General features: G+C 37.8%; 1 protein-coding gene across 15 annotated transcripts in view; it reads right to left on the bottom strand.

Annotated features, from left to right (window-relative positions):
- KIF1B (kinesin family member 1B) overlaps positions 1 to 19584 on the bottom strand; it is a 133954-nt gene extending 114370 nt beyond the window's left edge. For 14 of the 15 annotated variants that reach the window (XM_063106851.1, XM_063106854.1, XM_063106862.1 and 11 more), the window contains exons 1-2: positions 19399 to 19485; positions 6344 to 6524 (exon numbers count right to left, since the gene is read on the bottom strand). In XM_063106851.1, coding sequence (XP_062962921.1) covers positions 6344 to 6449 — 106 coding nt within the window. In that variant the 5' untranslated portion in view covers positions 6450 to 6524; positions 19399 to 19485. The other variant, XM_063106852.1, reaches the window with a different exon arrangement.
- Positions 19585 to 23590: the final 4006 nt, after the last annotated feature.

Here is a 23590-nt window from a genome sequence, read left to right as displayed (position 1 = left end):
ACAAAGCAAAACCCCACGTACCCACCAGTCAGTTACAGAACAAGCCTCTTACCTCTCCAGCTCTACTACATGACCCTCCCCATCTCTTTGCCCACAACCCCACCTCCCCTTGAGGCACCACCATCCTGAATTTTGTCATCATTGTCTTACTTTTCCTCATATTTTTGCACCATGTGTTTGTATAAGGTAAAGAATATAGAGAAGAGCTTTGCATGTTTCAGAACCTATGTAAATAAAATGCGGTTTCCTTTGCAACTTGCTTGTCTAGCCACAGTTCATTAAGGATTTCTTTCTCTGTGTGTGTGTGTGTGTGTGTGTGCGCGCGCGCGTGTGTGTGTGCATGTGCAATAATTCTTAAATGTACCATGATTTGTTTATCCATTCCTCTGCTGATGGTCATGAGGGTTGTTTCCAGTTTTGTTTTAGATTAGTGACTTTTGGTGAAATGCAACACATTGTTAGAGATTATAGGGAGATACATGATTGGGCATAAAGTGAGATCTGCAGTTCACAGAATGAATCCTAACAAAGGGTAGGTTAAAAAAACCTGAAAATTCTATCCCTAAGGTTAGAACATATGGTATGAAGGTGGAAAAGTAGTAGTTGAAGAGCTGGCCTTATCCTACTTCTCTGGCCACATTGTGAGAAGACTTTGGATGCTATGTTAAAGTTTATACCTTAGTCTGATTTAACTAATTATGTCCTGGCTTATCCTGGAAAAAACTGAAGGAGACCTCATTCTGATTCTAAGCTAGTGATTCTTAACCTTTTGCGGAGGCAGAGATCCCTATAAAATTGTATGGAAAATGAATACCCACTCCTTAGGAAAATACACGAATACATTTTGCATATAATTTCAAGGGGTTCCCATCCTGACAGACACTCAGAAGTCTATCCATAGATCCCAGTAAAGAAACACAGACTAAAGTGCAAGTGAGAATTAGCCAATACTAATAAAGAAAATGAAACAAAACTAAAGACCAACAAGAGAAGACTAGAATACTAATTTTGTATAAAGACTCTAACTATTTAACCAAACCGGAACAAAAATAACAACAAAAATCTATCAAAATGCAGCAGGAGGCTAGGAGGTTAAGAATAGAGATGACAGTCCCTTCCCACTTCTTTATTATCCAGAATGTTCACAATTTTAATAGATTCATATTTATTTTCATGTGGTGATACTAATTTATGCTAGAAAAAGCATACAAATTTAAATGCATTCCTTCCTAAATTCTTCCCTTCCAAATCGCCACTTTATCCCTGCCCTTCCTTCATCCCAAATTTTCAGTAGTGAACATGAAATCATTCTTTGTACCAGTTGTGATGTGCAGCATTTTTTTCTTGCGTTGTTTGTTTGTTCTGGCAGCTGGACAGTACAAGAATCAAACCCTGGACCTTGATAGTGATGTGCAGCATTTGGTTTAGAAACATACATGTGTGAATGCAAAAGCCTTTAAAAACATACAATGTAAGCAACATACAGGAAAAATGCCAGGGTTCCTTCTTTCCCACTAATACTGGACACTGAAGGGAAAAAAGACTCTGGGCAAAGGAAGATTGATAAATATATGAATAAGATTTACCAAAGGGCAAAAGACAGAATCCTGTGGTTAAAGACAAAGCAAAAAACTGGGATATTCTAATTCAATCACCTGATGGGGTGTATCTCACATCATAAGTAAAAACTAGTTTTATCTATTTCCTGTTTTTCTGAGGGAATTTATATAGGTTCAATGTCTCCAGATTTATACCTATAACCAAATTATAAGTGTGAACAGTTAGATCACTAACTTTGCCCTATTTTCCCTTTTACAAAATAATCAGACAACAAAAAATGTTTCCAAAGTGGGAGAAACTTGGAATATATTACTGAACAAAGCCATTTGTATGCGCTCAGGACTCCAAAATGCCAGGGCAGTAACATTTATCTGTGCCTTGGAAAATATTTTCTCCAAAACCAGAAAGTGCTCAAATAAAACGACTACTACTCAGTTTTCAGATTTGGCACATTCACTAAAGTATTCTTCATAGCCTTCTATTTTTTCATAAGAGACCTTATGGCAGGAACATTCCAATGCATTCCATTTGCAATCAGCCATAATCCCTGTGAGCAGCAGTCCAGGCCAGCTTGCCAGTATAGCAGCCTTTTCAATGCAGCTGACACATGTGGCTACGGTACATTCATTTCATTTTTGCAACAATTCTATGTTCAAAACGTATGTACTCTCCCAATCTAAGCCCAATTTTTTTTTTTAAAAGCCATTAATACTTTCCAAACATAGCATCTTTCACACAAATGCCCCACTTAAAAAATCTCTCATTTAAAAATTTGAATTACATATTAGTCAAATTACTAAGAAATTGCCGTATAAGACCAAAAACAGAAACAGAAAACTAAAGGAAAGTTTTTCAAATGATGGATGCAACAGTTCTCGTACAATTAGTTAAAGATTTCTGAGAACAGACACCCTTTCAAGGGAAACAAAATGACCCCAAATCTCTGAGCCATGACAAAGTAAGTATTTAGCTAGAAAATAAACCCTAATTTTTCCAAGGCCAATTCATCTAATGAGAATTTTTGTTTCAGTAGACTCTTAATTTAAAAGTCCCAAATTTCTCCTGCTGAAATTTTGCGTGCAGCGAGGCAACGTGTTATAGTCAGTTGAGGGTCAGGAGTGCCATTATCTAATCCTAATACTACCACCAATAAGCTCGAATAATAAGCTACAATTATAAAAATTTCCCCAAATATACTGAATGCTTATTTTATTTTATTTTATTTTATTTTATTTAAATGTTTTGGCAGCTGGCAGATATGGGGGATCCAAAACCTTGACCTTGGTCTTATAACACTGCACTCTAACCAAATGAGCTATGAACGTTTAGTTTAAATCCTATTCACTCCTCAAGTCCAGTTTAAATACCATGTCATGGATAAATCCTTACTTATGCCGTCTGCCAACCCACATTTGCATTTTCTTAAAACCCTTTTTCATAGCAATTATCACTTAGATCACTTTTACTTTGTATTGGTGTTATTTTAGTATGTTTTATCTCTCCTATCACAACTTTTAAATTGCCCTAAGGGCAGGACCCCATGATACATACAACTCTGTGATTCCTACAGACTCACATTATAGCAGACTTTCTTTCTTTCTTTTTTTTTTTTTTTGTCTTTTTCGTGACCAGCACTCAGCCAGTGAGTGCACCGGCCATTCCTATATAGGATCCGAACCCGCGGAGGGAGCATCGCTGTGCTCCCAGCGCCGCACTCTCCCGAGTGCGCCAAGGACTTGGCCCATAGCAGACTTTCAAAAGGGCATAAGGGAAAAAAAGGACGGGCAAGGCAGAGCCACTCGGCCTATTGTCTGGAAAGGTTTTGAAAATATGGTGGAAAAACCATTAGTACTTCAGCACCGTGCTTGAGGTGGTTCACAGTTTGGTTTCCATGGTACTAGTACAATATAACTAAGCCTATTCTAAACAAATTATTAATTACTTTTACTACAAACCTAGTGTCTCTTCTTTAATGTTTCATCAAAATACATATCAATATTTTCAATAATTCTGGAGAGATTTTTGTGTGAGATAAGCAAAAATGGGTGAACAGTTTATATCCCCATAAACTCTAAAATTTTATGGCCCTACTCTCAAAAGCTGTTCAACTAGGGTTCTTTTTTTCTTCTTCAGATCGTTTTCTACAACAAATGAAAACTTCCGAAATCCTTTATTCAGAGTGAACGTCATATTCAGATAACTACTTTTTTCTCCTAAACTGACATTATTTTGTATATAATCAAAACAATAAGGTCAAAACAAGAGCGACATATCTTAGAAACAATGAGACTTAATTCCTTCTTTATTAGCCATCAATAATTGAGTTTTAATCCAGATGATCAAAAAATAGCAAAATCAGAAATCAAGCAGACCCATATTCGATTTCTCATAACTACCCAGAGCTATAGAAACCCAGAACTACAAAAAAGCTTTTAAATTTTACCACATACTCTGATAATTTTATTTTCCTGGATAGTCAATTGATTACTTTTTGATACTCTATTTAGTACTTAGCATATTTTCTACTCAGTATATAATAGATACTTGCTAATAAATACAACCTTGTTAACTTATATGTATATTCTTTCATGCTAAACTATCAAAAAAAACCCCAACTCACGTATTATAAACATGAATTGTATCATTCAGGAATTTAAAACATACAATGCAATCAAGACTGAAAAATAAACTACTATTACACATTATCACTAATTGAAAGGGAAAATAACTATCTAAGAGAAAGATACTGCTGTGTAAACTGTCTCTAGGAGGAAATCTAAATTATTACTGGGAGGAAACCTAACATAAGTTGCTTCTAGGAAGTGGAACTTCCTAGATAGGTTATATGATATAGTTGACTACATCACAGGATGAGAGGAAGTCTGTATTGCACACTCTTTGTACCTTCTGAATTGTATACTTTGTGAGTGAATGTTTCACTTAGTCACAAAAGTAAATCAAAATTGGGGGGGAAATAAGATAATGTTATTTGGCCTTGACAATAAATACAAACATAACCAATTTAAGATGTGGGCATTCTAAAATGATCTGTCATCAAGAAAAAATATTAGTATCATTACTTGTACTAATAAAAATTTTCCATTTACTTATATGATAAATTGATTTTCGCATTTCTTGGATACGGCCTTTTAATACTTATTTCCTGTTTAAAAGTTTTTAGTAAAATTTCCAACGGTACAAGGAGAGTAGCAACAGATACCCCAAGCATTAAAGAAAATAGATCCTCATGACACTGGGGATTTCTCCTGGATAGGCAAGAGACATTCAGTCTGTGAAACATACAGAGAAAAGTAGTTCTTTTTGGAACCACTTCCTGCTCTTGATCCAGGATTACCTAAAGTCCACCTTTTAAAAGAACTTGTGATATATACCAACCCACATATTTAGAGCCAATGTCAAGAGCAAAAAATGCCTCCAAACTAATTTTTTTTCTCATCTCAACAGATAAAGAAAAACAAAGTTATAATTAATTATATTATTCACAGAGAGAAATGACAGGCTCAATAATTAGGACTTAGTTACATACTCTATAAAATTTAATTATTAAAATAAAGTACAAACAATAACACAGTTTAAATGAATGACATTCAAGAACATAAACATTTAACATGTTATTCTCTAGTTTAATTATGAGTCTAGACCAAACTTTAAGAAAGGAGCAAATGGTCAATATTAACTTTTTAAAAATAGCTTTACTCAGATATAATTTATATACCTGTTTAAGGTGTACAATTCAATATTGATTGTTGCATCTTTTTCTTTGACAATTATTCACAGAATATAATTCGTGTAACCACTGACACAATTGACAAACGTAAAATACAATGGTACAGCTTTACTTTTGAATCTTTTTTTTAAAAAACAGACAGTTGCAAGCTCTATATATCAAGCTCAGAGAAGTTAAGCAAAAAATAAAAAATAGGAGTATAAGAAAGTTGTACATGAACTACCTGAAATGTGGGCTGCAATATTTAGCTGTATTTCTGTGAAACAAATATTTCCCACTGGTAGACTCCTCTACACAGAACACTGGCAAATGGCGCACAAGCAGATGAGGTCAAAATGGTTACTGCAGCAGTAACTAGCGTCTGAAAGAGCAACCATTCTGCTTTATCACACAGTTACAGTTCTATAGATGGTAAAGCCTACCTTTATTTTAAGTAATAATTTGCCTACAGACCCATGTCAAGTAATTTAGTAGTGCAAGTACAAAAGAAACTAGCGTTAAGTCATTTTTCATCTAAGCAATTCTATCGAGTAACAAGCTAGGAAACAATGACTGATAATTTTAGTAAACATTTACGAGCTTATAGTTATATCCATCATTCAACTCAAAGAACCATTATAAGGTAGAAGAGTAAGTTTTAATTACATCTTGGCAAGCTAAAGTGCTATTTTAAATCAAGAAAGAAAATGATTGAATCTTGGGGTCTCAATAGGCATATTCCACGACAGGATTTAGTAAAAATCACTGTTTAACACCTTTAATATTATTAATATTTCAACTTAATAAGCATTAACAGTAGCTAAATTAGTTCAGTTATTCAGGGTTTCTCAATTGTAAAGAGCAAAATAAACAGTCCATATTTAAACATACTGCAGCAAATATCACAGAAGGGAAAGTATTCAATAGATTATGCAGAATAGCAAAGTTCAAAATGTTAATAAACAAATGTTCATTTATTCTGACCACAGCAAGAGCGGAAGGGAGGGAGGAGAGGAAGGTGAGATATAAAACTGATAGAAAAAAACAGGTACTCACTGGTCGAGTTGCCTTGCATCTGAATGATACACTTGGACTCCTTGCTGGTCTCTCGAGAATTGAAGGGCCTCACCCGGACAGCTACCTTCACTGAGGCTCCCGACATTCTGATGGCCTTGTTATATATATGCAGTCCAGAAATAAAGAATCAAATCTTCTTTTGAAGTTATGTTCAAGTTTACTTTAAAAAGAAAAAAAATCACATACAAGGTAGTCAGAATTAAAGAAAGCATGGGCTAACGTAAGCATGAGAGCTACTATTTTAGTTCTATTTCTATTTCCATTTCTAAAAACTTCATCCCTTTTCTCTCCTGCAAATCTCATATCCTCAACAGTAAATTATCAAATAGAAAATTAAAGACTAAAATTTGTTTTCCTATTCCATTATCCCCTTCCCATATGTAAAGAGTCCCTAAACTTATTAATAAAAAATATAACTGACTGCAAAGTAACAGGCATCTATATTGCTTTCCATGTTTCTGAATCAATCTTCAGTAACATGAAAAACACAGAATGTTTACTTGTTGAAGTTCCTTAAATAGGTAAATTTCCATCTGCAAACCACATTACTTTTCTTTAAAGAAATGCATTGAACTTTCTATAATTTAATTACAGTTTGAAACATTTGCTTACATGACGTATAATTAAACAGCAAAGGACAAAGATAAATTCTAGCCTGCTCCTTTAACTAAGCCATGCAGTGATCTTTAATTTCAATGATGCCTTGCATATCTCGTTTGAAACCTCACAACCACCCTGGTACAATAAGCAGAGAAGGTTCCGAGAGACCTGGGTTCTATCCTCATATGTGCCACTGACTCATAGCAGAATCAAATCACTACATTTCACCACTGAGAGAAGCCTCAGGAAAAATGTGAACATTTTTCAGAGGAATCGTTTCCCTCCCAACATAACAAAACAAACACTATTCTGTGAAAACAACCCACAAAAGTTCCCCAAGAAACAACCAATGTCTCTAGTGAGAAATCTGTACTCTACCCATTATATAAACATCTACAAGAAGAACCAAATAAAAGAAAAAACTAAGAAAGAAAAGTATTTATGAGTCCAATTATCAGGGAACCCCAACAGTACTTAAATCTAACCAATTTTTTCTACATATTAAGTAGAAAACTGGAATGTTAACCTCCAGCTGCACACCACCACCAATATGCTCATCAGGAAAAGGCAAAAAAACAAAACAAAAAAACCAAAATGTCATTCTCTACCTCATTACTCTATCTTATTTTCTTAATTGCATTCTCACTATTTGAAATTCTTGCTTTTTGGAACATGTCTCTTGTCTGTCTCTCATACCACTACTAGAATGCCCAAAATCTTCTCTGTCTGTTTGCTAGCACTTAGAACAGTACCTGATGTAAGAACTCAGTAAATGTTTGCTGAAGAAATAAATTAATGAATCATATTTCTCAGTTGTGAGAATTATTTGTTTAAGTCTTTTGCCTGGTTTACAGATTTTCTGTTTTTGTTTCAAATGATTACAATATTTTTTGATACTTCCTGCAATATTTTTTCTAGTCTATTTTCTCATTTTATTTTACATTAAAATGATATCTCTTTATGAAACATATCAAATATTTTTGTGATCACATTTACCAAATAAAAGCTTAGAGTTATTAACCCTAATAAATTAGTTATTAATAAATGTAGCATGACTTATATTCAATAGTTGAGTACTTTGCCAAGGCCATGAACGAAGCATTCAGAAAAAGCAAGTCATAGAGAATACATTCCAAACCCCCAGAGTTCCCTTTGATATATAGCCATCATCTGAATACCCATCATGTCCAAAAACTCATTATCTTCTCCCCCAAAATAGCAATTTCTGCTAATCTTATTTCTATCAACATTATTCTCCCAAGCCCCAATACCATAAATCTTGGAGTCATTTTTGTTTCCTTCTCTTTGAATCCTCTTATTAATATTATAATGAAATAACGTATGAAAAATTTTAAGACATAAATTTGTATTATTCTATGCTTCCCTTCCTCTCATTCCCATTGCCATTACCCTAAAATCCATGTCCTTACTACCATATGCCTAGAATACTTGCAATAGCCAAACTGTTCTTTAAGCTTTTAGTATTTGATCCAATAGTCCTTAAACAAGGTTGCACAAAACAGAATCACACCAGGGTCCTGTGAAAAGCAAATGAGCCTAGATTCCCCCAATCTGGTATTCAACAGTTTTGAGACAGGCCCCAGCTATGGGTTTGTTTGTTTTTAATTTTTCAAAGATGCTGTGGCGATCCCTAGCTAAGAACCACTGCTTTAAGCAATTGCTAAACACTGTTGCAAAATCAACCTTTCTAAAACACTTTCAATGTCACTTCCAATTGGTCTCTTACTCCCCGGGGCTAACAACAAGATCAAGACCAAAGTCAAGGTACTTTGTTCTAGACAAGCTCCTTTACTATCCCACACCCATGTTCTCCCCATTATTTCGCCCCTACAATGGGCATATGAGTTTTCACTTTATTCTCTACTTGATTGCCCAGTTCCAGTCTTACCTCTTCCAAAATGCCTTACCCAAACATTCCAAGAATCAATGGCATATCCTCAGCTCTTACAGCCTCAAACATATTGTGAGAACACTGCTATCATTTTATATGACTGCATTCTATCTTGTAGTGTTACAAGCATTCTATCATGTATTGTTATAGCTTCTCAAAGTGAAAACCCCATTCCTTCAAATATCTTTTCGAATTTGGGCTCCTTGAAAAAAAATGGCTCATTTCAAGATGATCCTAGGACATTTTACTGTGCCCCAAAAGAAGATATCCATCAAAGATAAACAGGGTCAAGTCAAAAGGACACAAATACCAACTTAAAGAAGCTCCTACTGGCCAAAGATAGGATAATTAGAGCATTAAAAAAAAAAAGAATGCAAATGAAATGAAAAACATCAAATAAGTAAATTCATGAGTTCATAATGATAACTTTTTGGCTGGTGGGGGTGGTGGTGGTGGCAGGGTACAGCTGGCAGTATGGAGATCTGAACCCTTGACCTTGGTGTTATCAGAACCACGCTCTAACCAACTGAGCTAACTGGCTGGACCCCATAATGATACTTTTTAAAAACCTCATTATTCTGAAAACTAGCAAATAAAATAACTGAACATATATCCAGTCTGTATATCATATATAAAATATTCCAGGATAACCAAATAGTCAATGATGGTAAATTCTTCTTTACAGAAAAATTCCGGCTAATAAATGCTGAAGAAATAAAAGAATTAGAATGTCACCTTTTCTCAACTCTAATAATAATAAAAGCTTTCTGCAATAATCGTCACTGGCTGCTAAAAAGCATTAGAGGAAAGACTGGTTGGTGGGAAAATATTATAATACATGGATTAGGCTGAGAACACCTGAACCAAATGATGAATCTTTTTTTTTTTTAACTGAAACATAATTGATTATACATATTGGTAGGGTACAAAGTCAACTATTAATACTTGTGTACAATATGTGAAGATCAAATCAAGTTAGCTTATTCATCATTACAATACGGAATCATTCTTTGTGTCCATTAAATGATTTCTCATTAGCCCCCTTTCCCTTCCCCTCCCCCTTTCCACTTCATGAATCTTAACATTACTAGAAATAGGACACCTAAGTGATATATTTTCCTGATCTGCTACATTAGAAAATACACAGCACTACCTAGTAAGTATTCTTGCGCCAACTTCACAAAAAAAAAAAAAAAAAAAAAAGATTGGAATCAAACCTTAGACCTAACTACCAGTTTACAAGACATATAGAGAGCACAGAAGCAATTTAGATGACACATCAAAGATATCAGCCAAATCCAGAATAAGAAAAAACCTACAAACAAGTCACCCAGTTTCTTTAAATAAATAGCATAATTGGGAGGGAAGGTCACAAAAGAGACTTGTGTAATCTATCAATCTTTAATCAAGAAAATCTGTAAAAATACATTTTTTAGATAATCAAGGAAATCTAAACACAGAATGGGTATTAGATATTAAGGCAATTATTAGTGTATGATAGAAGAATCAAAATTGTCAAAATGTTCATAATTATTGAATATTTTAGAAATTTAAATTTTTTGTAAAAAGTCTTTTTTATTTTGTCTTCTATCCAGGGCCTACCAAAGTGTTGAATACTACTGACTGACTTACAAAAAAGACAACAAAGGCTGAAACCGCCTTGCTGGGCTTTATATGAAGTACTATGTGTGTGTAAGTACGAACAAAAGCATTAACATCTCTAATTTCAATAGACTGCTGGACGCCTCTACTTAGCTATCTTACCAGCATTTCATTCAGCCTCACACAACCAAAGTTAAAGTATCTCTCCCCCAAACACCATCAGCTTTTTTGCCTCTTCTGTATTTCTTTAAATGTTCCCACCATTATCCTGTCCCCACCACACAGGCTAACAAGCTTGCTTCCTCTATCCACCTAATCAGGTGCCAAATTACACAGCTTCTATCTACAAAATCTCTCTTTCCACTTCTACCACCACCACCCCTGTTAGGCCTCTCAACCATCATTCTCTTTCTTCCTTCTAACCCATCGAGACTACATAATATTCCCATCTTCGCCTACTCCATCCATACTACACAATACTGCCAGATTCATCTTCCTGAAATACAGGTCTATCCCTATCATTGTCCACTTAAAAATCTTCAGTTTCCCTGTGTTCTACAAGCAATGACTGAACTCCCCACACTGACATTCAAACTGTTCTGCAACATAAACCACCTATTTTTACAAGCCCACAAAACACTGCCTTCAGTCCACATTCCTTAAAAACCACCCACCAGAGGGCTTCTAGAATGCATGTCATGTTCCTCTGCCCCTGTGCCTTTGCTCCAACATTCCCTTTACCCACTATGCCCTTCTCTCCACTCCTTTCTCTTCAAAATCCAAATTATTCTTCAAAGACCTTCTCACATCCTACCTATCTCTAAAGCCTTCACAGTTTCTCCCCACCCCCCAATTGCTTCTCCCTCTAATATTTTTCTCAACTCATTAACCTTATCCAGGGCAAAACTAATTATTTACTTTTCTTATCCCTGCTGTAGATTTTAAGCTCCTTAAGGACAAGAACACAATCTCAGTTAAATTTCTAATCCCGCACAACAAAGGGTCTTGAATATAGCAGTTGAATTTTTTTGGTTGAATTCCTAGTTACAATGTGTCAACAGACTAATGTTTAAATGGTATTCATAAAAAACATAAGTTGTTTCAAAAAAGAGGTTGTGTGAGCAAATGGAAAACATAAATTTCAAATTCCTTTCTAATTAAAAAAGCTAACAAGGCTGGCTGGTTACTCAGTGGTTAGAGCATGGTGTTATATGTAATACTAAAGTCAAGGATTCAGATCCCCATACAGGACAGCTGCCAAAAAAATTAAATAAATTTTTAAAAAGCTAACGTTCATTTTTTTTGGAAGTGATATATATATTTTAAAATTGTTTTCCCCAAAACAACCTGAACCTAAATACATATTTTTTTTCTGACTTAACTGTCCGGTAGAAAAACTGCAACCATCCTCACAATGAGTTAAAATTCGATACGGTAACTGGAAACTACAATTAAGTGGACTATACAAAGTTACTTATTACTTCCCTACTACCATAAACAGTATCTCCTTCTATAATACATATCAATCAAAGAATTACAGCTTCAAAACTCCCTGTTCCTTTTAAACGTTACTTATTATATAAGTCTGAAATCAAGTTTCAAATTCAGTGAGAAACAATAATTAGAGCATTTTTAAGAAGTTACAGGAAAACAACGCTTAATAATTAGCATAAAAATACATTTTCCAAGTTTTGAAGAGCCAGGGAAGAAAGGTAGGTAGGAAAGGTAACCACACCCACTCTAAATCACTTACATAGCCTCAGTTCTAGACTGTGCCTCTGACCAGTTTTCCTTCCTTATGACATACAATTAGAAGCATTAGGAAAGTGGAATGGAGCAAAAATTCCAAAAGCATTCACTACCATTAAAGGGACAATAAAATATTTAGGTCTAATTCATTTGCATTTTCTCAATTAATTTTTGCCCAACTGCTTAATTTTGATCTTATGGAATTCCCACTTGTGTTCAGAGGTACCTGGATTATTAGGAGTCTAAGTAAGATGACTTGAATTGATCTTTTAGCAAAGTGAATAAACAAGAGTGAGATAATACTAGTTTTGGGGTTTGTTTCTGTAATATCTTTTTAAATTTTTTTTTAAATTTTAGGATTATATTCCTAAAACAGAGATCAGTTCATGTCATTCCTTCTACTTAAAAACCTTCAATTGGTTCCCAAAGCCTCAGGGCATAACCTAAAAGATTCAAGGGCCTCCACAATTCAACCTACTTTTCCTGTCTCAGCTTTCACTGCCCAACTCTAAGCCTTCTCTCTCCACCAGCCCCCATCTTCTACATCATACACACAAATTCCAGGAAGCCCAATCTCCATTCTTAACCTATTAAAAGCCCTTATCATTCAAGAACAAGGTCAAATATCACTACGGAGCAGGAAGCATTAAGTCATACATTCCTTAATATCCACCTTTCTAAGTCAAAAGTCATACCTTCTTTTTCTTTGCTTAACAGTTTATAAACTGTTTTTGTTTTTGTTTTGTTGGCTGGATGGTACAGGGATCTAACCCTGGACTTTGATATTCTCAGCACCATCCTGTAACCTAAAAAACAGCTCTACTGAGTGCTCATTTTTCTATTTATTTCATTCTATCCTACGTTACAGTCAGTAGTTCATGTAACTCTCTACCTTGATACTTTATTCAGTATATGTTTGTTAGAATTAAATATAGATTTTGCAAGAAGTAGTCTTTTAAATTCGACATTTGCACAATTTTCTATACAGTGACAAATTTACATCAAGTAGTTTATTTAAAAGATAATCTCTTCCACTGAATTACATCTTAAAGAACAAATTATAATTTAAAGAATTGGTACCCAGAAGTAAATTTCCGTAGCTAGACAGTTCCTACTGAGATGCTACGAAAAACTCATTCTTATATAACATTTTTGCATCTCTCAGGCTAATATTTTCCATGAGGACAGAGAAGGTTTTAGGATAGACCATGGCTATACTGATAAAATGGCCCCCCAAAATGTAAGAATTTATTTGTGTGTCTGTATGAGATATGTCTATTCCTGATCTTTGACTCTACAGATAAAAATCAGCCATGGGCTACACTGTGAATGTTCAAAATAGATCACATTAGAAGAGCTTCTTTCTTCTTTCTAACCAAATGCCTAGAATAAAACTTCACAGGAATAGTTTCCTGACAGACCAGATTTCCAACCTCCAATATGGGTGAGCAGGCTCAGTCAGGCTACTCAACTGTTTCCTTTTAACTGCTATCTAAAATAACCTGATTCAATTTTTAGATTATTAGACAAACATGTCCTCCTGCCACTGCAAATAAGAAATCAAGTACAGTGGGCCTTCCATTTCCACAGGTTCTGCAACTGCAGTTCAACCAACTGAGGATCAAAAATATTTGGAAAAAAATAAAAAATAACAAAACACAATAAAAAAATATACAAGTAAAAATCCAATACAGTATAATAACTATTTACATAGCATTTATACTGCATTAGGTATTATAAGTAATCTAGAGATGACTTCATGTACATGGGAGGATATGTGTGGGTCACATGCAAATATAATGCCACTTTATATAAGGGACCTGAGCATCTGAGGATTTTGGTATCGGTCCTCGAACCAATTCCCTGCAGATACTCAGCAAAAATTCTATCCTCCTTTTCACGGGTGATATGGTTTTATTCTCATAAACCTAGAGGTGCATCAAGAAACAACAGCTCCTATGGCCCATGGCTTAAAATATTCTAAACGAAAGTTTTTTTTTTTTTCTTTTTTTTTTCTTTTTAAATTTGTTGGGTGGGGTCAAATCTACCCAAAATACTAGACTCTACCAATTAAGTCAAGTAGTCCTAATACCTGAAGCTACCTCCTACAGATTTTTTTTTCAGATCCACTGGCAACTCTGCCACTCAAATCCCAACATTCCACTGAAATGTCGAAATGAATGACAACACCTACCCCTAGAACTCAACCATTTCTACACCTTTTCTACAAACTTATAGAAATGGTAAGTTTCAATCAAAGGTTAATTAAAATTTGGTATTAATCAAGATTCTGCCTTTCTGAAATCTGCTCCTGTCCTGACCACACCTTTGCAGCTTACATGGGAGCAACTTGGGAAGTAGCTCACCATTTGGGCAAGAATACAGGTCAGACTTTTCCACGTATCATCAATGTGTCAGTCTTGCCACATGAGAAACCCATACTCAAAGTTTCACAGGTATGTTTTGTTTTAGATGACAATGCAGAATACAAGTATTGCAGGCTCTCACCAGGGTTGAATAATGAGTTTTCTGTGGAGATATTCAGATTTATCTTTATATAAAGTTACATACCTGAATGACATTAGTTATATCCTTCATAGAAAAGACTTAGTTTAGTTACATTTTAATGTTATGTTCTCAATTTGGAAAGCAGATGAATTATTTTTTTAAGAAAGGCCTTTGACATTATGAAGGAGAGAAAGTACTGCAAAGTCAGGGGGATCAGGAGTGTGGTGAGGAAGAGTGTTGTGCAGGTGCATAAATCAATTCAACGTAGGCCTGTTGAGGTGGTGAGATTTAAGCAAAGACTTGAAAAAGGTGAAGGAGCTAGTCAAGCAGATTCCAGGCAGAAGAATCAGAGCAAGAGCCCTAAGGTGGGACTGTGCCTGGTGTGTTCAAGGGACAGTGGAGAAGTAGTAAAGGAGAAAGATGAGAAACCAATATAGCAAGTCCCTAAAGATTAGAAGGCAGTGATATCCAGAACACAGGCCAAGGGATTAACTGAAGTCAGCGAGAGTAACCTCTTTCTCAGAGTGGAGGAAAGAGGGGAAGAAAGACGGCAGAGAAGTTTGTGAATAGAGGAAGAGGAAGTTCAGAGAGTTCATGCCTTTTTTTCCTATGAGGTGGTAGGTGAGATTTTCTACCAGGCATGGGCAGTCAGGTGGTCAAGATGTCAAGATTTTACAAAAGCAACTTTAGAGAACTGGGGTGGGAAATGATCATTACTGCTTCAACTGACACCAAAGACAGACTCAGGGGAGAACTCAGACCACACATCAATCGTAGCACTCATCCCCAGCACTGTATGAGGTTTCTCCATGACAGAGAGTAAGAACCAAGAGTAAGGACAGTAGGAATGATATGAAGTTGGCATCGGCAATGACATGAGGTTGGGTCCTGCAAAATAATAAGGAAGAATAAAAACTCCAAGTGGTAGTAAGAAAATACCTGAAGGAATGCACCACAGAGGTCACAGTGTAGAAAAGAAAGGAAAAGAAGTAAAGCATGAAAGAGGCTGATGGACTAGGAGTCTTGAGGCAGAACACACAAAAAGAGACTATGAAAGTAAGAGATGTAAATTATCATTATCGGAATTTAAGATCTGAAGGCAAATTTGAGACCTGAAAGTGATAACACATTAGAAGATGTGGTCACAATACTGAGTTATTGGACAGAATGATGCCAAAGTTTACTTGAGCTGAAGTCAAGGAATTTTAAGGTTAAGGGTAGTTACAAAGGAAGTTCAGCATAGTGAACTTCCTAGTTCTAGTGACCTTAGGGATGTCACTTAGCCTCTGTTTCAGTTTCACCTGTAAAACAGGGATAATAATAGTATCTATTTTATATGGTTGTTATAAGGATTAAATTAGTTAATAAATGTAAAAAGCTTAGAAAAGAGCCTGGCACACAGAAGTGCTCAATATGAGTAAGTTATTTTATCATTATTGTTTTTACTGTTATTGTTTATTTACACAGTCATCAACATCTGCCAAGATAATGTCAAAAATTTGGATAGAAGGGAGAAGTAAGCCAAGAATCAAAGTCACCAAAGAATGCAATAATAGAGGATGGTATAGTTTAATGATAAGTTTTGGCGTAAACAATGTGATATTAAATATAAAAAATATTTTTAAATTTTTCAGACATTTATAGTCTTGTGACTTAAGTCATACTCATATATACAACCACAAAACAACCATAAGAACTGAGTATTAGACCACAAATATTACATGACATTACAGAGTTTTGAAAAAGGCTCTGACTGTGAAAATCATGGAAACCACCACAGCATGGGGAACAGTACACTAAATCGTACTAAAATGGAAAGGAATTGGAATTGATCTTATCTCACCATATCTGTATACAAATGGTAAAGCGTAAGTTCCTTAAGGGTAAAGAACTAAATTACTATACGCACTCTCTACTAACTGGTAATGACTGTAGTAAAAGTGAGCATAAATGAATTGCTGGGCCAGTAACCAAAAAGTCCAACTCAGAGAAGTCCAAGGTACCTTTTGCAGGTTTTTTCTATCACAGTCACATCTGTTTAATTTCTCTTCTATCCTGATGAGCTGCACCAAAAAAAAAAAAAAAGTACTACGAGTGTGCATATTTATTCACTCTCTCTTATGGAATCCAGAAATTCACCAGTATCTGCTCAAACAAGGTCATCTTTCAAAGAGAACTACATGAAGTAGACATGATATACCTTTAACTTCAGAGCCTTGTGAAATTACATCATGTCAGTTTATAAGACCAAAGGGACATGTTTGCTCCTGGAAAAGACTTGCTATGATTAGCAGCCTCAGAAGGGGATTACAAACAAGCAGGCAGGGGGCCCATTGTTCTCTTTTACTTTGTACCCAGGACAAGACCACAGCAGGAAAATGGGCTGCAAAGCTTTGGCCTTGGAAACACTGTTGGCAGACTCTTCTCGGGCATTTTATTCTCTATACAAACTCAAATGGTTAAGAGGAAAGAGAGAAAAAAGGAAAACTGCATTCATAACTGGTCTTGAAAAGGAAAAACAGTCTGTTCTAAGCCTTAAAAGCTGTACTTAATTGGATAAATTTTGGAAAAACATTCATCAGAGCAGAGCTGCACAGACTCATAAAATCTTGCCTCCATATCAGATTCACAATCAGGTCTGACTTTATCAAATGCTGAAATTTAACCACAATTGTTTATATTTTTTATATTTAACCACAATTTTTCAGATCTTTACACTAATAAAGCAACTGCAAAAATCAAGACTTAGAAATATTTCTTATTTGGGGCACAGAATTTCAAAACAGACATTCTGTATTTCTCATATTAATGTAATGCAAAAAACACTAGTTTCTGTTTAAGCCATATTTGATTCCACAAGTTTTAAAAGGAAAGCCCAATGATAAAAATAACAAAAAATAAAGTGTTAACTTTTCTTAGAAAAGCTTATCTGAAATTTTTTAAATAGTTCAATTAAGAAGTTATAAGAATGTATTCATTAAGAAATAGAGTCTGAATGAAAGCAAAGAGCACAAAGAAGAAAGCAGGTATGCCATCTCGCCAGGACCTGTCCATGCCTAAGACACAGGAAAAGACAGGTTTACAGGCCCATGCTGAACATTTGTGATCATTTCCATACTGATCATTTCCAGATCTGCTTTACAACACCAACATATGTGCGATCTTCATATTACATCCTCAAGCAGTACATTAACAACCCCACTTGCTTTATAATCCAACAACCATACCAACTTAATTAGAAAGCACCACCTCACTTCTTAGAGGAAGATACCAGTTAAGATTCTGTTATGACTAAGCTAAGCGCATGAAATGCCAACCTTTAAATAAAACATCCACCATGATATCACTTCTTTGGAGTCATTCAAATCCAATCACCACACTTTGATCCGGCTCAGACAGACACATCATGACACAGAGCAGCATGTTCAGTGTTGGCAGAACAGCTACCTAGAGCAGTAAGAGATATATGAGCAAGGGATCTGTTGACAATCTAATTTCAGCTACCTCGAGATTCCACAAAGATCTGTCTTCAGAAATATTGCTGCTACCTCCCCCACTACCAGAATATTCCAGTTTACTTTTTTTTTTTTTTTAATGGATTGGTCCTGGGATCTGAACCCTTAATCTTATTAATTCTCTGCATGCTGAGCTACTCTGAAAATCTATCCATCCAATGCAATATATTAACTCGAGGCCTCCATACTGGTCAAGTGGCCTTAACAACCCTCGGATTTGCCTATGCACGTGTAAGGCATCAACAGGCCTTCTACAGCCACAGCACTGGACATAGAAGATGAATACAGAAACACAGAATTTCACCATAACAAGAATGGAATCTTGAAGGCAGTTTACCTTGGAAGCCCATTTAATAATTCACCAAGAAGAAAAGAGTGATTTGGGAGCTCAGTTCTGGTTTCAGGGACGGGAATGTTTTGTGTTGTACGAACAATGACGAGCTTGCTCGAGCAGCCTCCCCACCCCCACAACTTGGCTACTGGTTTGGCCAGTCACCCTGAAAGCTGCCAGGGCTGTCACTCGGTGCCTTCCAGCAACCGGACCTGGCTCCTAAAGGATTTGTCAGATCATCCTCCCAATATGGCTGCCGGGGTAATCCTGGTCTGCTGAACGCCAAGACCACGCCAGCCTCCCGCGCAGCTGGCCAGCGTCCAACACGCCCCCTCCCTTTCCATCGCGCCCCTTTCCCAGTCCTTGTGCCCCGGCTCCCGCCGTGCCGCGCGACGCTTTCCCACCTTCACCTGACAAAAGGGCACAGCCACCTCCCCGGCCCAATCCCGACGCGAACATAATGGGGGAGAGGGGAGAGGAGAAAGAAGAAAGGACGGCTTCCAACGGAGAGGCGCCGTCACCCCAGAGACCGCAGGGCACAGCCGGGGCCCGGCAGGCAGCCCAGGCAAACGGAGGGCCGGTGCGGGGCACTGCGGGGGACCCGGCAGGCCGCTGGACGCAAGCCCGGCGCCGGCCCAGGGAGGGGTCTCCCTCCGGCCGAGGGCGAGGCTGCCGCCCCCCCCAGGCGTGCCCGCCGCCCGCTCGCGCCCGGCGCTTCCTCCCCTCGTACCCCGCCCCGACCCCCGCCCGGCCGTCCCTCCCCCAGGGAGCGGCCCCCTCCCCAGGTCGCCAACCGCCGCCTGCCCCGCCGCTTTACCTCAGCCGCGCTGCGGACCGACGCACCCACGGGCGGGCAGGCGGGCCGGCCGGGTCAGCAGGCGCCGCGGCGCGCGGGGACGCGGGGGGCCGGGCACCGACGCACCTCAGCGCGAGCAGAGGCCGCCGCCAGCCGCAGGGCGCCGCTCCGCAGCCCCATCACGCAGCCGCCCGGCCCCGCATCGAGAGTGGCGGCGGGCGGAAGGCGGGAGTGCGGAAGGCCGGGACGCGGCAGACCGGGAGCGGCTCGGACGCGCACGGGTGCTTCCCTGTAGCGCTGCCGTCTGGCCGCCCCGCGTCGGTCCTCACGAAACTCCCCCGGCAGCCGCCGGCGCGGGACACCGCCCCGAGACCGGCCGCGGAGCGTCACCTCGGCCCGCCCGGCGCCCGCGACTGACGCGAGCAGTAACCAATCAGAGCACAGAGCTCGGAAGGGCCGGCCAATCGCAGGGGGAGCCGAGTAGCGGGGGGCATGCTGCAAGGAGATTTGGAGACACCCGAGCGCCCCCTGGTGGCGCAGGAGCTGGCGGGGGTGCAGGGTGGCCGAAGCTGGCGTCCAGTGACCCCCCCAAAGGGCGTTAGTCGGCAGTGGCCGCGCCTAGCCAACCCGATAATCCGCCTTGTAAGGAGACAAAAGAGTGGTCGAGTGGGGACTGGGGAGGGTCCAGACGCCCGTGGAGGAGCTGAGATTAATATGAGAGGCGGCCGAGTGTGTGGAGTCATTGTCCCTTTGGAAAACATTTCACACGTTGCACCGGCCGAGCAGGGCGCAGTCGGAACTGAACCGCGCAGAGGATGCGTGTATCCCGCGGACAGCTTCCCGGCCTATTCTTATCGAACCCGGGCACAACACCTCCCACACGCCACCTTGGGAGAAAAGGCGGAATGAGTAATAGAAAAGCATGACTTAGTGGGCATTCAGCTTGTCTCCTTGGGAGACCAGGCTGTGAGTAGGGGAACAAAATACTTTCTATAGCCCCTGAGTGAATGAACCGGGCTCCCCTCTGGGAGACGTCCTTGAAGGAGGGTTACTAGAATTCAGAAACCCGAAGAGCACTAGAGCTCTAGAAGCGATTTTTAAAATCAGATTTTATTCAGCTCCAAAGAAAAACCCCACAACTGTTCATGAACAGTTCAATTCAGTACTTAATAAAATATAATATTCAATGGTAAATGTGCAATTATCATGCCCATGCCAAACACCATTACTTTATAAGGCTGTGAAATGCTTTTTGATTTACTAGCAGAAACTGAAAGTAAAATCAGATTTTCCCCCTGAATTCAAAACAGTATTATTGGGTGTAAAAGGCCTTACTTACAAGCATACACACTAAAACGTCAAAATTAATTTTCTACGCTAATGATTCTGGAAAATCTCCACCACCTCTGGAGTCCCCAGACTCTCCATCCACTCAACATTTATTGAACATTTCTCATTTTATTTAGAATTTAAACTCATCTACCCACAAAAGGATTTGATATAGCGTACACTGAAGCACACAAGCAATAAAACTGTATAGCATTAAAATATAATTCATAATAATAAATAAAAACAAGTAATAAAAGGCTATTTAAAAAACTGTTTGAATAAGGCGAGTGTGTAGAAAGAAAAATATTAAAAACCCCGAGTCAAGGAAATATGCTACCACTGAGCATATAACTCAGCTTAGTTTCCTAAAGTCCAAGACAAAAATGGGTTAATAAACAGAAGTTCATGAATTCATCAGTAGACACCACTTTGTCCTAGCTTGGAGTTCTTTGCCTAAGTATATGATAAGCAGCACGGAGAGTTACAAAAAACTGGATGATTAGTCAATATTGTTCAGCTCTCAATGGAACTCAGTCTAAAAAGAACCTAAAACGTAGTGAAGGGGGTGTGGTGGTAACCAGCACTCGAAGAATTCAGCAAAAACATGCAAAGAATGATCAACAGAGGCAGATGAGGCTGCTCTAGGTTCCAAGGCCAAAACAGCCTGCTCTACATCAGCCTTTTGCCCCTCTGACAGATAAAGTCACTCTGCGCAGCCATTTAGTTTTTCAGATTATAGATTGTGTGCAAAAGCACCTCTTCAAAACTAGAAAATTGAATTTGGCCATGGTCTGGTAGGGCTATCCCTGGGATGCAAGGAGACATCAAAAGATCTATTAGTGTGATGCATACGGACATACGATTACAACTAATAAGGGTTCTGGGTAAAAGTCAATATACAAAAATCCAAAATGTTCCTTTTCATTAGGTAGAGCCAATTAGAGAATGCGATTTTTTTTTAAAAGATCCCATTAAAAAATAGCAATAAAAATAGTTAAATATTTAAGGATAAATGAGCAAGATCCATGTGGGAAAAAAGTATACAACTGTATTGAAATACATTAAAGAAGATCTAAATAAATGGAGCTGTATTCTTTATTCTCTATTTGAGGACAGGAATAAAATAAAATAAAGATGTCAATTCTATCTAAGTTGATCTAAAAACAATGTAATTCCAATCAAAATTTCAACAGGATTTTTCAGAGAACTTGACAAGACAATAGTAAAATTCATTTGATAAATCTACTCCATGTCCATTTTTTTAAAAATCATGATAGAACAAAGCCACTCAGCAATTGTGAAGAATGAGGTGTGAGAACTTGCCCATAAATTAGCAAGATTCTCTGTAACATTGTACTGATTAGAACTGTGTTGTATGGATTCTCTGTAACATTGTACTGATTAGAACTGTGTTGTATGGATTCTCTGTAACATTGTACTGATTAGAACTGTGTTGTATGGACACAAGAGTATACGAATAGAGAAATGTAACAGAACAGCAGTTGGAATCAGACCACATGGGTATGGGAATATAACATATGACAGCACTGGCATTACAAATCAGTGGGAAAATGATAAGTGGCACTGGAAAAATTGCTTAACTATATGGTAAAAAATCTGATCCTTACCTCACATCATACAAACAATAGATTCAGGTAGAATAAAAACCTAAATCCAAAAAGGAAAGCTGTAAACATTTTAGTAGAAAAAAATATCTTTATGACCTTTAGATAGAGAAAAGTTCTTAAACAAGAGACAAAAATCACTAACCACAAAAGACTGATGAACATGTCTATAATTTTAAAAATCACTTCTATACAACAAAAGATATCATAAACAAAGCAAACAAGCCATAGATTGGAAAATATATTTACAATACATTTAACCAGTGACGTATTCAGAATATATGAAGAAATCCATGTAATACAAATCCATACAACCTAACCAAAAAAAAAAAAAAAATGTGCAAGGAGTATGAATAGGCAATTCACAGAGGAAGGTACGAAAAGACACTTCACTCACTGGAAATGAGATCCCATTTCACAACCATCAGGTTGCCAGAAATGAAAGGTCTGATGATACCAAGTGACATAAGGGAGTGACATGGTACAATCACTTTGAAAACTGTGTGAGAGCTAGGCGAATGGAAGAAGAGCACAGCCCCTTAACCCAACAATTCCTCTCATAAGTGCATACCCTAGGGAAACTTGCATATGTAGATGAGGAAACAAGTAAAAGAACAGTCTTTGCAACATTGTTTGTAATGGGGAAAAAGTGAAATGTTCACCAAAACAAGAAAATAGATGAATAAATTGTAATACAGTCATGTAATGGATTACTATGCAGCAGTTAAAAGCAAATGATCCAGAGCTACAGCATGTCTACAACAGCCAGGGCCCATTCAGGGAGATTTAATAGAGAAATTGGTTATCCAGTTGCTGCCAGTCTCAAAGAGAAACAAAAAGAGAAGAAATGATAACTAACACCCTAGAAACTGCAGGCAGGTGCCACATCCCTAAGTTGGGAGAAAAGATGAGGAGGGGGTTCCTGAAGCTAGTGGGGGGTGGAGGAGAGGCTGCTGGGTCAGGGAAAAGCACCAGAAGAAGGGAAAAGAACAAAAGTGAAAGAAGAACTAAGATTTCTCTCCTCATTTCTAGTCTGGTAGCTCCTGTTGGAGCCAAAGAGAAACCAACTGGCAAAGGAACCTGAAAAGAACATAGAGTATAGAAGGGTGGGTACAGGGCTGAGAAACAATAGGTAAATAGCTAGCATGGTGACTAAACCTCAAAAACGTAATACGGAGCAAAATAATAATAACAATGGTTGCAGGATAATATGTGTAGGATAATGCCATTTAAACATAAAGTTTAAAACATGCATGAGA

Source organism: Cynocephalus volans, chromosome 8 (genome assembly GCF_027409185.1).
Source record: "Cynocephalus volans isolate mCynVol1 chromosome 8, mCynVol1.pri, whole genome shotgun sequence".
NCBI classification, from domain to species: domain Eukaryota; kingdom Metazoa; phylum Chordata; class Mammalia; order Dermoptera; family Cynocephalidae; genus Cynocephalus; species Cynocephalus volans.
The sequence above is the reverse complement of the archived record's forward strand: the minus strand, read 5'-3'. Positions and strand labels throughout refer to the sequence as shown.